At 42.0% G+C, this 15,196-nt stretch overlaps 1 protein-coding gene across 6 annotated transcripts in view; it reads left to right on the forward strand.

The window, feature by feature from the left end:
- Nucleotides 1-15,196, forward strand: part of ANK1 (ankyrin 1) — a 183,501-nt gene that overhangs the window by 59,744 nt on the left and 108,561 nt on the right. For all 6 annotated transcript variants that reach the window (XM_044278999.1, XM_044278997.1, XM_044279000.1 and 3 more), the window contains exons 4-8: nucleotides 1,899-1,997; nucleotides 2,091-2,189; nucleotides 4,429-4,614; nucleotides 6,554-6,652; nucleotides 6,766-6,864. In XM_044278999.1, coding sequence (XP_044134934.1) covers nucleotides 1,899-1,997; nucleotides 2,091-2,189; nucleotides 4,429-4,614; nucleotides 6,554-6,652; nucleotides 6,766-6,864 — 582 coding nt within the window. The remainder of the gene's footprint in view (nucleotides 1-1,898; nucleotides 1,998-2,090; nucleotides 2,190-4,428; nucleotides 4,615-6,553; nucleotides 6,653-6,765; nucleotides 6,865-15,196) is intronic.

Raw genomic sequence — 15,196 nt, forward strand, 5'->3', positions numbered from 1 at the left:
TTATGGCTATGCCACAAGCGTCTAAGATGAGAACACCACTACAACATCGGTGGGATATGCCCCTCATCTATCAGACATTTATGGCTATGCCACAAGCGTCTAAGATGAGAACACCACTACAACATCGGTGGGATATGCCCCTCATCTATCAGACATTTATGGCTATGCCACAAGCGTCTAAGATGAGAACACCACTACAACATCGGTGAGATATGCCCCTCATCTATCAGACATTTATAGCTATGCCACAAGCGTCTAAGATGAGAACATCACTAAAACATCGGTGGGATATGCACCTATCAGACATTTATGGCTAGGCCACAAGCGTCTAAGATGAAAACACAACTATAATATAGGTGGGACCCGAATCTATCAGACATTTATGGCTATGCCACAAGCGTCTAAGATGAAAACACAACTATAATATAGGTGGGACCCGAATCTATCAGACATTTATGGCTATGCCACAAGCGTCTAAGATGAAAACACAACTATAATATAGGTGGGACCCGAATCTATCAGACATTTATGGCTATGCCACAAGCGTCTAAGATGAAAACACCACTACAACATTGGTGGAATATGCATCTATCAGACATTTATGGCTATGCCACAAGCGTCTAAGATGAAAACACAACTATAACATAGGTGGGCTCCTCATGTACCAGACATTTATAGCTATGCCATAAGGGTCTAAGATAAGAACACCACTATAATATAAGTGGGACCCTCATCTATCAGACATTTATGGCTATGCCACAAGCATCTAAGATGAGAACACCACTATAACATCGGTGGGATATGCATCTATCAGACATTTATAGCAATGCCACAAGCGTCTAGGATGAGAACACCACTATAATATAGATGGGATCCTCATCTATCAGACATTTATAGCTATGCCACAAGCGTCTAGGATGAGAACAACACTATAACATAGGTGGGATATGCATCTATCAGACATTTATGGCTATGCCACAAGCGTCTAAGATAAAAACACCACTACAACATCGGTGGGATATGCATCTATCAGACATTTATGGCTATGCCACAAGAGTCTAAGATGAAAACACAACTATAACATAGGTGGGATCCTCATGTATCAGACATTTATGGCTATGCCACAAGAGTCTAAGATCAAAACACAACTATAATATAGGTGGGATCCTCATGTATCAGACATTTATGGCTATGCCATAAGGGTCTAAGATAAGAACACCACTATAATATAGGTGGGACATGCATCTATCAGACATTTATGGCTATGCAATAAGCGTCTAAGGTGAGAACACACTATAACATAGGTGGGATATGCATCTATCAGACATTTTTGGCGATGCCACAAGCATCTAAGATGGGAACACCACTATCAGCTACCATAGAGAGCGGCTCTTGCCATGACCTTGCTGATTGTAAGGGTCCCTGCAACACGACCTACCCCCATTAACAGCATAGCAATATAATAGATGATAATCTTTATGGCATCCCCAGAATTATTGTATTTAGGCCTCATGCACACGGCCGTGCCGTTTTTTGCTGTCTGCAAACCGCAGATCCGCAAAAAACGGAAGCCGCCCGTGTGCCTTCTGCAATTTGCAGAACGGAACAGGCGGCCCATTGTAGAAATGCCTATTCTTGTCCGCAAAACGGACAAGAATAGGACATGCTATATTTTTTTGTGGGGCCTCGAAACGGAGCAACGGATGCGGACCCATTGAAGTGAATGAGTCCGCACCCGAGCCGCAGTTTTTGATGCGGACCCGAAAAATGGTCGTGTGCATGAGGCCTTAAGGCATTGTGTCCATTGTGTCCATAGTCCCTCACTTTAGTAGTTCTCTATGTCTCTGTATATACAACCATCTAAAATCTTGTCTCCCCCATTGCTGTTGGCTGTGTAGAAGGGTAACACGGCGCTGCACATTGCAGCACTGGCTGGACAAGAAGACGTGGTGCGGGAGCTCGTCAATTATGGAGCCAATGTCAACAGCCAGTCACAGGTAACACCGTCCAGTGCTGTGAGTCCATAAAATATTATCTCTCAAGTAATATCGCAGGATGTGACCATTGCTTCTGCTTTATGTGAAACACAGAAAGGCTTTACGCCCCTGTATATGGCAGCTCAGGAGAACCATCTTCCCGTGGTGAAGTTCCTTCTGGAGAATGGAGCCAACCAGAACCTTGCTACAGAGGTCAGTTATTTGGTGACATGTAAAATCAACACAGTTAAGGTCTGCTAGAATTGAATAGGGCTCAGAGCTCGGGTTCAGATCCTCTGCTTCTCTTCAGACAGTCATAGAATCAAATGATAATATATTGGTTGAATTCAGCCACCACTAGAGGGAGCTCACTGTAAATGGAATTTTACTGCTAGCATTGAGACAGTCAACATCATAGGTAATGAGCTCCCTCTAGTGGTGGCTGCAGACAAACGTCCGCTTTTCAGGCAGGAAGGTAGTTTTATTTGTTGAGACACAATGTCAGATTGTATGGGCTACCTTCAATTCCTCAAAAACAATTATAAAAATGGGGTTACTGAATATTTTAGGCTGTATGTCATGCTATATGTTGATGACGAGAAAAATGTATGTCAATTTTAACAGATGATAGTCCTTCTAGGGCTCATGCACACCACTGTATTACAGCTCAGCACAACCCCGAGTTTGAGAGATGGGACTTTACTGTAAGGTGGGAGACACATGATGGTCTGTGTATGAATCATGGCTGTATTACAAGGGTACGGTTCTCTGGGAGCAGAGTCCCTCTGTAATACATCAGTGTATGGAGGCATCTTATGGCGGGGCACATTCAGTCTCTGAAGCTCTGTAGTACAGAGACATACCCACAAGGTGTGTCTCTGTACAGGATTGTACATAAGGCTGGAGCCTGAAATGCAGTTTGCTGAACTTTTTGAAACTCCATAAAAAACACATTGAGGGTGAAAAGTAGGGTAGTCACCATGGGAGGTGCCTCAATTTCTTCTATGCTTACACTTGCTATATCTTCCTCATTCAATGAATACCAATGCTAATACTGAACTCAAAAACTGAAATTCATGGACTGTGCCTTAAAGGAGTTTTGAGATTTTGGATATTAATGGCCTATCCTCAGGATATCAGTATCTGATTGTAGAGGTTTGACTCCCAGCACCCCCACCGATCAGCTGTATGAAGAGGCTGCAGCACTCGGTGAGCACTTAGGCCTCTATCTAGGCCACGTGACGTCACATTCATGGTCTAGTTGCAGATCAGTCCCCTTCAAGTGAATGGGCCTGAGCTGCAATACCAAGCATAGCCGCTATACAATGTATGGCACGTGCTGTGAGGAAGTCACGGCGCAATTCAAACAGCTGATCAGCGGGGGTGCTGGGTGTCGGACCCCCACAGATCAGATACTGATGACCTACCTAGAGGTTAGGCCATCAATATCAACATTTCTGACACCCTTTTAAAAGGACAGTGAATGGGGGCAGCACTGCCATCCATTACTCAATGGATAGGGCTCTGTAGTTCTGCCATGAGCGCTACTTCATAACAGCTGATCAGAGGGGTTGTGGTGTGTCCTGAGGATAGGCCATCAATATAATAATCCCATACAACCCCTCTCTTCAAGCAGCTGATCGGCAGGGGTGCCAGGTGTCGGACCCCCGCCTTTCTGATATTGATGATCCTGAGGATAGGTCACCAATATTAAAATCCTGGAAAAAAAAACTTTAAGGTGCCCATACCCAAGATGCACTCCCCCTATTGTGACACTACAACTCCCACCGTGGAATAACGAAGGCTGCTGATCCTTGCCATACCCCATTGATAGCTGTCTCAACTTCGCCATACACGTGCATGCTCAGCTCGGACAAGTATGTATGTTTTTTGGCTGTTAAGGGAGAGTTAGGAGACTCCCATACATATTAAATACCCTACAAAATTGGCAGGTTCAGCCAGCTAGCATGTAATGTGTACGGCGCCTTTACTCTGGCAGTGGTTTTGTTATCTAATTGAATTCTCCTGTTCTTTTAACATCTGCCAGAAACTATAATCATCGGCATGAAAGCAGAAGGTGCATTGGGTAGCGGTTTTCCAGCATATCTCGGTTTTATTGCTTCCAGTCCTCTGGATATGATCCCATTTCTTGCCAGTGGCCTCCTTTGTCTTTTTTGAGCGATTTCAGCTCACAGCTGGGTCCTGTGTAAAGCATTGCTGACCTATATTTATGGAGTGTGGGATATAGCGAGGTTTCAGGCTGTCTCCAGAAAGACGGGTCATTGACCTATTAAAAAGCGCCCTAGTGTGCAGCCTTTTTGCTGAATGGCTCAGTAATACTATAACTCTCTTCCAGTCTTCTTTGGTGCTCTGATGTCTTTTGATATAAGTTCCCATGGCTGTCACCTATGCCAGAACCTTACTATGTGCAATCACGTCTTCTCACACCCAGGATGGCTTCACCCCGTTGGCCGTAGCCCTGCAGCAGGGACACGAGAATGTGGTCGCTCATCTCATCAGCTATGGAATGAAAGGAAAAGTTCGACTCCCCGCCCTGCACATTGCAGCTCGAAATGATGACACCCGGACCGCCGCAGTTCTCCTACAGAATGACCCCAATGCAGACGTCTTGTCGAAGGTCAGACTGTGAGACGCTATCTGGCAGGGCTTCCATCAGTAGTATCTGAGCTCCTGTCCTCCATCTTGGCCTCTTTTTAGTTTTGGTGGCCTTTACTTGCATGAACATTATGTTTTCACCTTTCCCACACACAAAGTAGCCCATGGATTGGGTAGAATTCATACCCCAAATTTTGTAGAATGGACAACCAGAAGATTAAAGGTGTTGTCTCATCTTAGACATTGGAAGCATATTTCTAGGATATGTCACCAATGTCCAAAAGGTGCAGGTCTCACTTCGGGGACATGTAAGTATCTCCGAAACGGCATCCACGAAGAGAGTGGAGAGCAGCCACACATGCACGGCCACTCTCCGTTATTTCCATAGCACTGTGCAGGCCTGGCTATCTCTGGTAGTCCCATAAAAGTGAATGGCGCGGTGGCCACACTTGTGCGGTGCACCCTCCATTCGTTTCTGTGGGAAATGCTGAAAATAGCTGAGCACGCTCACTTGGCTAATTTCGGAACTCCTATAGAAATGAGTGGAGAGCACAACGTGCATGCAGGATGCACTCTTCTTCACTTTTAGGGGCCCTTTCTGGAGATAGGTGTTGGTCTAAGGGATGGGACCCGCACCTATCTGACTATGATGGCATATCCTAGTGATATTTTAATTACACAAAAAGTAGAAGCAGGCGGCAGAGCCTACATTTCATAAATTATAACATATAGGCGTTCCCGTAACTCCACGTCCATCATAAGGTGGTGCTCAAGCCATAAGACTCTGCATAGTTCATAAATCAATAGAATATAGTAGGAGGCACTCACCAATATAGAAACTAAGCTTCTTTAATGTCCCTAACGACATCACAATAAAAGGCAGGGGCGGAACAGCTTTTATACAAGCGGTGATGGCCGTTTCAGGCCGTCGCCGCTTGTTTGGCTGTATGAAAGCTGTTCCGGCACTGCCTTTTATTGTAATGTCGTTATGGACAAAAAATAAGTTTAGTTTCTATATTGGTGAGTGCCTCCAACTATATTCTATTGATTTATGAAATATCCTAAAGATATGCCACCAAAGTCTGAGATGACACCACCCCTTTAAGGGTACGGTCATGGTGATGGGGGACCCATTTTTCTGGGCCCCAGATTGCAGCACCATCTTTGATGGTGCCCTGCTTCCTAACATTAGAAAGGACATTCATTGGCCATCGTATTAGATACACCTGTCTAGTACTAAGTGGGAGACCCTTCCTTTCACTCCATCTGGTATGGTATTGACAAGGTAGTGGAGACATTTCTTAGAAGTGCAAGACCATGTTAAAGTGGTAGCTTCACATATTTAACTTTTTCCTAATTTGTCTGAATCTTACTTTCCACCAAAGCCACTGGCAACTGAATAGACATTGTGCTGTATAATCCTGTGTGGAGAACCATCTCCAGATACCAGATAGGTTGACATAAGTTGCCACCAGTTTATTGGTAGACTGGAGCCATAGAGGATGTACCTGATGTGGCTTGGCCAATATAGAATATTTCATCAATGTGCAAAGAGGTTGTGTGCCAAAAGATAGATTCCTTACATCATACAACTCCACAAGCTTGAGCGCTGACCCAAGACAATCCAAAGATACACCAAAATCTGTAAAGGTGCTGTAGAAATCCAGGTTTGGCCGACCAAGAGTGGAACTTAGTGAGATGAGATCTTCTGTTGTATTAGACCAGTTACCAGCGGTGTAGCTCTAAGGGTGGCTTCCAGGCCCTGGTACCTGAAGGGCCCAAAGGCTGCTATCTTAGATATGGCACATGACTTCTTCAGATTTTTGTAATGGTGTCCATGAGCTTCATGTTAATCTTCTGCTGTTGACTTCAGGATTCAACATTCAAGGTTCAGTGGCCACTGAGTATACATATATTCTGTATATGTCCGTGTGTGAATGAATTATGTCTTTGCCTTACAGACAGGATTTACACCACTGCACATTGCGGCTCACTATGAGAACCTTAACGTCGCTCAGCTCCTTCTGAACAGGGGTGCAAATGTTAATTTCACGCCTCAGGTGAGATTGGCTGTTTCCTGTCGAACTCTTCATGTCAGTGGAGTTAACCACTGATCTTTATTTTACATAATCCCTTAATTTTGTTGTTGTTAAGTTGTTGTTCTTTCCCTAAGAACGGGATCAGCGCTCTGCACATCGCCTCTCGGCGCGGGAACGTTATCATGGTGCGGCTGTTGTTGGACCGAGGAGCCCAGATAGATGCGCTAACCAAGGTAATGTGGTGCTCACAGTGGCATCTGGTGAGATGCCAGGATATACTATGCAGTATAATGTTACATGTTGTTATGCACCATATTTTTTGGGCTATAAAATGCACTGGATGATAACTACTGGATGATGCAAATACTAGACATAGGTAATAATGGAGTCTTATAGTCAGAAAAATACAATATATGTCCCTCCAACTCAAGGATATGTAAGTGAATTTGGATGGTGCATTTCCTTACTTTGATTTCTTTCTTCGCTTCAGCCTATCATAGCTGTCATTGTTATGTGGCATCATGGCTGGCACTGTTACAGGGGTACTGTGCCTGACACTGTTATATAGGAACTGCGCGTCTGACCCTGTTATATAGGAACTGTGTGTCTGATCCTGGTATATAGGAACTGTGTGTCTGACACTGTTATATAGGAACTGTGTGTCTGACACTGTTATATAGGAACTGTGTGCCTGACACTGTTATATAGGAACTGTGTGTCTGACACTGTTATATAGGAACTGTGTGCCTGACACTGTTATACAGGAACTGTGTGTCTGATCCTGTTATATAGGAACTGTGTGTCTGATCCTGGTATATAGGAACTGTGTGTCTGATCCTGTTATATAGGAACTGTGTGTCTGATCCTGTTATATAGGAACTGTGTGTCTGACACTGTTATATAGGAACTGTGTGTCTGACACTGTTATATAGGAACTGTGTGTCTGATCCTGGTATATAGGAACTGTGTGTCTGATCCTGTTATATAGGAACTGTGTGTCTGATCCTGTTATATAGGAACTGTGTGTCTGATCCTGGTATATAGGAACTGTGTGTCTGATCCTGTTATATAGGAACTGTGTGTCTGACCCTGTTATATAGGAACTGTGTGTCTGATCCTGGTATATAGGAACTGTGTGTCTGATCCTGTTATATAGGAACTGTGTGTCTGATCCTGGTATATAGGAACTGTGTGTCTGATCCTGGTATATAGGAACTGTGTGTCTGACACTTTTATACAGGAACTGTGTGTCTGACACTGTTATATAGGAACTGTGTGTCTGATCCTGTTATATAGGAACTGTGTGTCTGATCCTGTTATATAGGAACTGTGTGTCTGATCCTGTTATATAAGAACTGTGTGTCTGATCCTGTTATATAGGAACTGTGTGTCTGATCCTGTTATATAGGAACTGTGTGTCTGATCCTGTTATACAGGAACTGTGTGCCTGACACTGTTATATAGGAACTGTGTGTCTGATCCTGTTATACAGGAACTGTGTGTCTGATCCTGGTATATAGGAACTGTGTGTCTGACCCTGTTATACAGGAACTGTGTGTCTGATCCTGGTATATAGGAACTGTGTGTCTGACACTGTTATACAGGAACTGTGTGCCTGACACTGTTATATAGGAACTGTGTGTCTGACACTGTTATACAGGAACTGTGTGTCTGACCCTGTTATATAAGAACTGTGTGTCTGATCCTGTTATATAAGAACTGTGTGTCTGATCCTGTTATATAGGAACTGTGTGTCTGATCCTGTTATATAAGAACTGTGTGTCTGATCCTGTTATATAGGAACTGTGTGTCTGATCCGGTTATATAGGAACTGTGTGTCTGATCCTGGTATATAGGAACTGTGTGTCTGACCCTGTTATATAGGAACTGTGTGTCTGACCCTGTTATATAAGAACTGTGTGCCTGACACTGTTATATAGGAACTGTGTGTCTGATCCTGTTATATAGGAACTGTGTGTCTGATCCTGTTATATAGGAACTGTGTGTCTGATCCTGTTATATAGGAACTGTGTGCCTGACACTGTTATACAGGAACTGTGTGTCTGATCCTGTTATATAGGAACTGTGTGTCTGACACTGTTATACAGGAACTGTGCGTCTGACTCTGTTATATAGGAACTGTGTGTCTGATCCTGTTATATAGGAACTGTGTGTCTGATCCTGTTATACAGGAACTGTGTGTCTGATCCTGTTATATAGGAACTGTGTGTCTGATCCTGTTATATAGGAACTGTGTGTCTGATCCTGGTATATAGGAACTGTGTGCCTGACACTGTTATATAGGAACTGTGTGTCTGACGCTGTTATATAGGAACTGTGTGTCTGACACTGTTATACAGGAACTGCGCGTCTGACTCTGTTATATAGGAACTGTGTGTCTGATCCTGTTATATAGGAACTCTGTGTCTGATCCTGTTATATAGGAACTGTGTGTCTGACCCTGTTATATAGGAACTGTGTGTCTGATCCTGTTATACAGGAACTGTGTGCCTGACACTGTTATACAGGAACTGTGTGTCTGATCCTGTTATATAGGAACTGTGTGTCTGATCCTGTTATATAGGAACTGTGTGTCTGATCCTGGTATATAGGAACTGTGTGCCTGACACTGTTATACAGGAACTGCGCGTCTGACTCTGTTATATAGGAACTGTGTGTCTGATCCTGTTATATAGGAACTCTGTGTCTGATCCTGTTATATAGGAACTGTGTGTCTGACCCTGTTATATAGGAACTGTGTGTCTGATCCTGTTATATAGGAACTGTGTGTCTGATCCTGGTATATAGGAACTGTGTGTCTGACCCTGGTATATAGGAACTGTGTGTCTGACACTGTTATACAGGAACTGTGTGTCTGATCCTGTTATACAGGAACTGTGTGCCTGACACTGTTATACAGGAACTGTGTGTCTGATCCTGTTATATAGGAACTGTGTGTCTGATCCTGTTATATAGGAACTGTGTGTCTGACACTGTTATATAGGAACTGTGTGTCTGACACTGTTATATAGGAACTGTGTGTCTGACACTGTTATATAGGAACTGTGTGATATATACACTAAGACCTCCCTTTAGACTAAACCCTCACTGGCTATCAGTTATAAAGACACATGAAGTAATTCGAAATGATATAGGCCGATTTTGGGATATTAACTACGGCTCAGCAAAAATTCAAGTGGTATGGGATACCTTTAAGGCGTACATGAGGGGATTGATGGTTAGCAATATCACGAATCTTAGAAGGGAATATGGAAAAACACAGAAAAATCTAGAAAAACATGTAGTGTCAGCGACAGAATCCTTTCACATGAACAAGACGGAGAAGAATGGGGAAAATATGCAAAAAGCCACACAAATATATGCTAATTTTCTACTGGATAAAGCTCAACAGAATCTCTTTTTTAAAGGGCAAAAATACTTTTCAGAGTCTGGGCGACCCGGTAGACTCCTCTCCCGAGTAATCTCCAATCAACAACCGAAAAAATATTTAGACAAGGTTCGAATGAGGGATGGTAGGATAGTTTCTGGACAGGGTCCGGTGGAGAAGGCCTTTGTTGATTATTTTCTAGATTTGTATAAGGCTGATTCTAATATTACAGATGATAAGATAGATCTCTATCTAGATAGGATCAACTTTTCAACTATCACTGAGATGCAAAAGAAGGCATTAGAACTGGAGGTCTCACTTCATGAACTTGAGGGAGCTATTAAACTATGTTCAGCTAATTCTACTCCTGGTTCAGACGGGCTTCCATATGAATTCTATAGTAAATACGGGGATTGTATTCTTCCTAGACTATTGGAGGTTTTTGCCAAATCAATGGAGGATGGGATGCTGCCAGATTCAATGATGGAGGCTACAGTGATACTCATTCCAAAAAAAGGCAAGGACCCTCTAGATCTAGAATCTTATAGACCAATTTCACTGCTTAATGCAGATGTAAAGCTTTTGGCGAGGGTCCTTGCTACAAGGCTTTCTGGGGTCGTCTCCTCCATAATCCATCCGGATCAGAGCGGTTTTATTAAAAATAAGGGCACACATCATAACTTACATCGGCTCTTTTCAAATATCCAGGCCCCTGGGGGGACCGCCCGCTCCATCCTGTCATTGGATGCCTCTAAGGCCTTTGACAGGGTGGAGTGGCGTTTCCTCTGGAAGGTTCTTGCTAGGATGGGCTTTGGAGAGAGGTTTATACGCACTCTTAAGTTATTGTATAGATCCCCAAGGGCTAAATTGAGTCTTAATGGAATTCTGAGTAGCAGTATCGAGTTAAACAGAGGCACCCGTCAGGGTTGCCCATTATCTCCCTTATTATTCGATATGTATATCGAACCCCTTGCGATGGCCATCAGGCAGGACGATCAGGTTAAAGGATTTGGTACGCTAGGAATACAAGACCGTATCTCATTATATGCAGATGATGTTCTGTTTTTTATAGATCACACGGAAACTACTCTCCCTAGGATTATTCAAATGGTTAAAGTATTTGGTGAGGTGTCTGGTCTTCTTATAAACTGGGCCAAGACCAGTCTGCTCCCAATAGACCCCCTGCCACAGAAAGAGGTTCCTGTTACACAGTTGGATATTGTTGATACTTTTCAATATTTGGGTTTGACTATATCGCCTCGGGTCGAAAACTTTGTAGAACTTAATCTGATCCCCATAATGGTAAAGATTAGAGCTAAAATAGGGATCTGGCTGAAACTTCCCCTATCTAGAGCTGACCGAGTTTCACTAGTTAAAATGGTGATACTACCACAATTTCTTTATGTGCTCAGGAATACACCTATTTGGATACAAGACAAACATTTTAAACTTATGGAAAGAATAATTAATGATTTAATATGGGGAAGAAAGCGAGTTCGAATTAAGTTGGAATATTTGTATAAATCAGTGGAGTGCGGGGGGCTAAATCTTCCATACTTTAAGGGGTATTTTATTGCAGCCCAGCTATTGAGGTGCTATGAATCAGAGGACAGTGCACTCCTGGGGAAGTTGGTATCTAGTCACGCTCACAATAATATTTTTACCTTGTTGGAATCTGGCCTATTGAAGAGCTACGAGCAAGGCTATAGAGAGACTATAAAATTACTCCTTAAGGTGTGGGCTACAACTAGGACATGGTTGAAGGTTAAGGGTTCACTTACATTTACGCCTCTTTGGCATAATTTGTATTTACAAAGGCTGGATGAAATTGCAGCCGACACATTTTGGCAGAAGAATAAAATTTTATATATTTCACAGGTAGTTAAAGATAGAGAAATTAAACCCTTTATAGAAATGACACATAATATAAAAAATCTTTCATGGTTTAGGTATTTTCAGTTGCGATCTGTATTATCTAGTTTGGATGATAAGCGGCTGTTGGATATAGATAATTTATCCTTTCTGAATGATTGGGTAGGGGGTACACTTTCTAGAATAAAAATTTCAAATATATATAAGTTATTACTTAAGGTACGGTTTAGTGATATACACTCACCAGGACAAAAATCGTGGGAGGTGGATTGTCCGAATTTACAAATAGAAGGGTGGGAGAATATTTTTGGGAATTTATTTTTATTGTCCCAGAACTTTAATCATGTTTTAATACAATTTTATATTTGCCACAGATTATATATTACTCCCCTATGGATGAATAAATGCGGGTTAAGAGACACGTCCAACTGTCCCAAATGTGACACTGCAGGAGCAGACTTTCTTCATATGATATGGACCTGTCCAGAACTTATAAATTACTGGAATGGTATCAATAATTATATTATGTGTAAACTAAAAATTCGAATTCCTTTTGAACCACAAGTATTTGTTCTTAATGACCTTTCCAAACTAAAAAATCATGAGTATCAAAAGATCTTCCTGAGTAGAATACTGATGTTGGCTAGAGTTTTGATCAGTCGGACCTGGTTTGCCCGATCCATTCCAGACATAAATACATGGACAAATTTAATTGATAAGGTAAAGAACTACGAGAAAATTACATATAGACGGAGGGAAATTGAATACCAGTGGAGCAGGATATGGGGTGGTTGGAGGTCTGATTAGCTGAGGTCAAGTTGTTTTATATATAGGGGTCCTACTTTGACGCACCACAAATCGGGGGGGAGGGAAGGGAGGGTTTTCTAAATGTTATGAAAAGACGAGCTGAATATATTTATATATAATTGGTTGGGTCACTAAGAATTGAGAGATTGTAAAAACTTTTTTATTGTAAATGTTTTGTAGTTTTCCCAATAAATTTTTTTGGAAATAAAAAAAAAAAAAAAAAAAAAAAAATATAGGAACTGTGTGTCTGATCCTGGTATATAGGAACTGTGTGCCTGACACTGTTATATAGGAACTGTGTGTCTGATCCTGTTATATAGGAACTGTGTGTCTGACACTGTTATATAGGAACTGTGTGTCTGATCCTGTTATATAGGAACTGTGTGTCTGACACTGTTATACAGGAACTGTGTGTCTGACCCTGTTATATAGGAACTGTGTGTCTGATCCTGGTATATAGAAACTGTGTGCCTGACACTGTTATACAGGAACTGTGTGTCTGATCCTGGTATATAGGAACTGTGTGTCTGATCCTGGTATATAGGAACTGTGTGTCTGATCCGGTTATATAGGAACTGTGTGTCTGATAATGTTATATAGGAACTGTGTATCTGATCCTGTTATATAGGAACTGTGTGTCTGATCCTGTTATATAGGAACTGTGTGTCTGATCCTGTTATATAGGAACTGTGTATCTGATCCTGGTATATAGGAACTGTGTGCCTGACACTGTTATATAGGAACTGTGTGTCTGATCCTGTTATATAGGAACTGTGTGTCTGATCCTGTTATATAGGAACTGTGTGTCTGATCCTGTTATATAGGAACTGTGTGTCTGATCCTGTTATATAGGAACTGTGTGTCTGATCCTGTTATATAGGAACTGTGTGTCTGATCCTCTTATATAGGAACTGTGTGTCTGATCCTGTTATATAGGAACTGTGTGTCTGATCCTGTTATATAGGAACTGTGTGTCTGATCCTGTTATATAGGAACTGTGTGTCTGATCCTGGTATATAGGAACTGTGTGTCTGACCCTGTTATATAGGAACTGTGTGTCTGATCCTGTTATATAGGAACTGTGTGTCTGATCCTGTTATATAGGAACTGTGTGTCTGATCCTCTTATATAGGAACTGTGTGTCTGATCCTGTTATATAGGAACTGTGTGTCTGATCCTGTTATATAGGAACTGTGTGTCTGATCCTGTTATATAGGAACTGTGTGTCTGATCCTGGTATATAGGAACTGTGTGTCTGACCCTGTTATATAGGAACTGTGTGTCTGATCCTGTTATATAGGAACTGTGTGTCTGATCCTGTTATATAGGAACTGTGTGTCTGATCCTGTTATATAGGAACTGTGTGTCTGATCCTGTTATATAGGAACTGTGTGTCTGATCCTGGTATATAGGAACTGTGTGTCTGACACTGTTATATAGGAACTGTGTGTCTGATCCTCTTATATAGGAACTGTGTGTCTGACACTGTTATATAGGAACTGTGTGTCTGATCCTCTTATATAGGAACTGTGTGTCTGATCCTCTTATATAGGAACTGTGTGTCTGATCCTGGTATATAGGAACTGTGTGTCTGATCCTGGTATATATGAACTGTGTGCCTGACACTGTTATATAGGAACTGTGTGTCTGATCCTGTTATATAGGAACTGTGTGTCTGATCCTCTTATATAGGAACTGTGTGTCTGATCCTGTTATATAGGAATTGTGTGTCTGACACTGTTATACAGGAACTGTGTGTCTGATCCTGGTATATAGGAACTGTGTGCCTGACACTGTTATATAGGAACTGTGTGTCTGATCCTGTTATATAGGAACTGTGTGTCTGATCCTCTTATATAGGAACTGTGTGTCTGATCCTGTTATATAGGAACTGTGTGTCTGATCCTGTTATATAGGAACTGCGCGTCTGACTCTGTTATATAGGAACTGTGTGTCTGATCCTGTTATATAGGAACTGTGTGTCTGATCCTGTTATATAGGAACTGTGTGTCTCACCCTGTTATATAGGAACTGTGTGTCTGATCCTGTTATATAGGAACTGTGTGTCTGACCCTGTTATATAGGAACTGTGTGTCTGATCCTGGTATATAGAAACTGTGTGTCTGACACTATTATACAGGAACTGTGTGTCTGATCCTGTTATATAGGAACTGTGTGTCTGATCCTGGTATATAGGAACTGTGTGCCTGACACTGTTATACAGGAACTGTGTGCCTGACACTGTTATATAGGAACTGTGTGTCTGATCCTGTTATACAGGAACTGTGTGTCTGATCCTGGTATATAGGAACTGTGTGCCTGACACTGTTATACAGGAACTGTGTGTCTGATCCTGGTATATAGGAACTGTGTGTCTGATCCTGGTATATAGGAACTGTGTGCCTGACACTGTTATATAGGAACTGTGTGTCTGATCCTGTTATATAGGAACTGTGTGTCTGATCCTGTTATATAGGAACTGTGTGTCTGATCCTGTT

Source organism: Bufo gargarizans, chromosome 2 (assembly GCF_014858855.1).
Source record: "Bufo gargarizans isolate SCDJY-AF-19 chromosome 2, ASM1485885v1, whole genome shotgun sequence".
NCBI classification, from domain to species: Eukaryota; Metazoa; Chordata; class Amphibia; order Anura; family Bufonidae; genus Bufo; species Bufo gargarizans.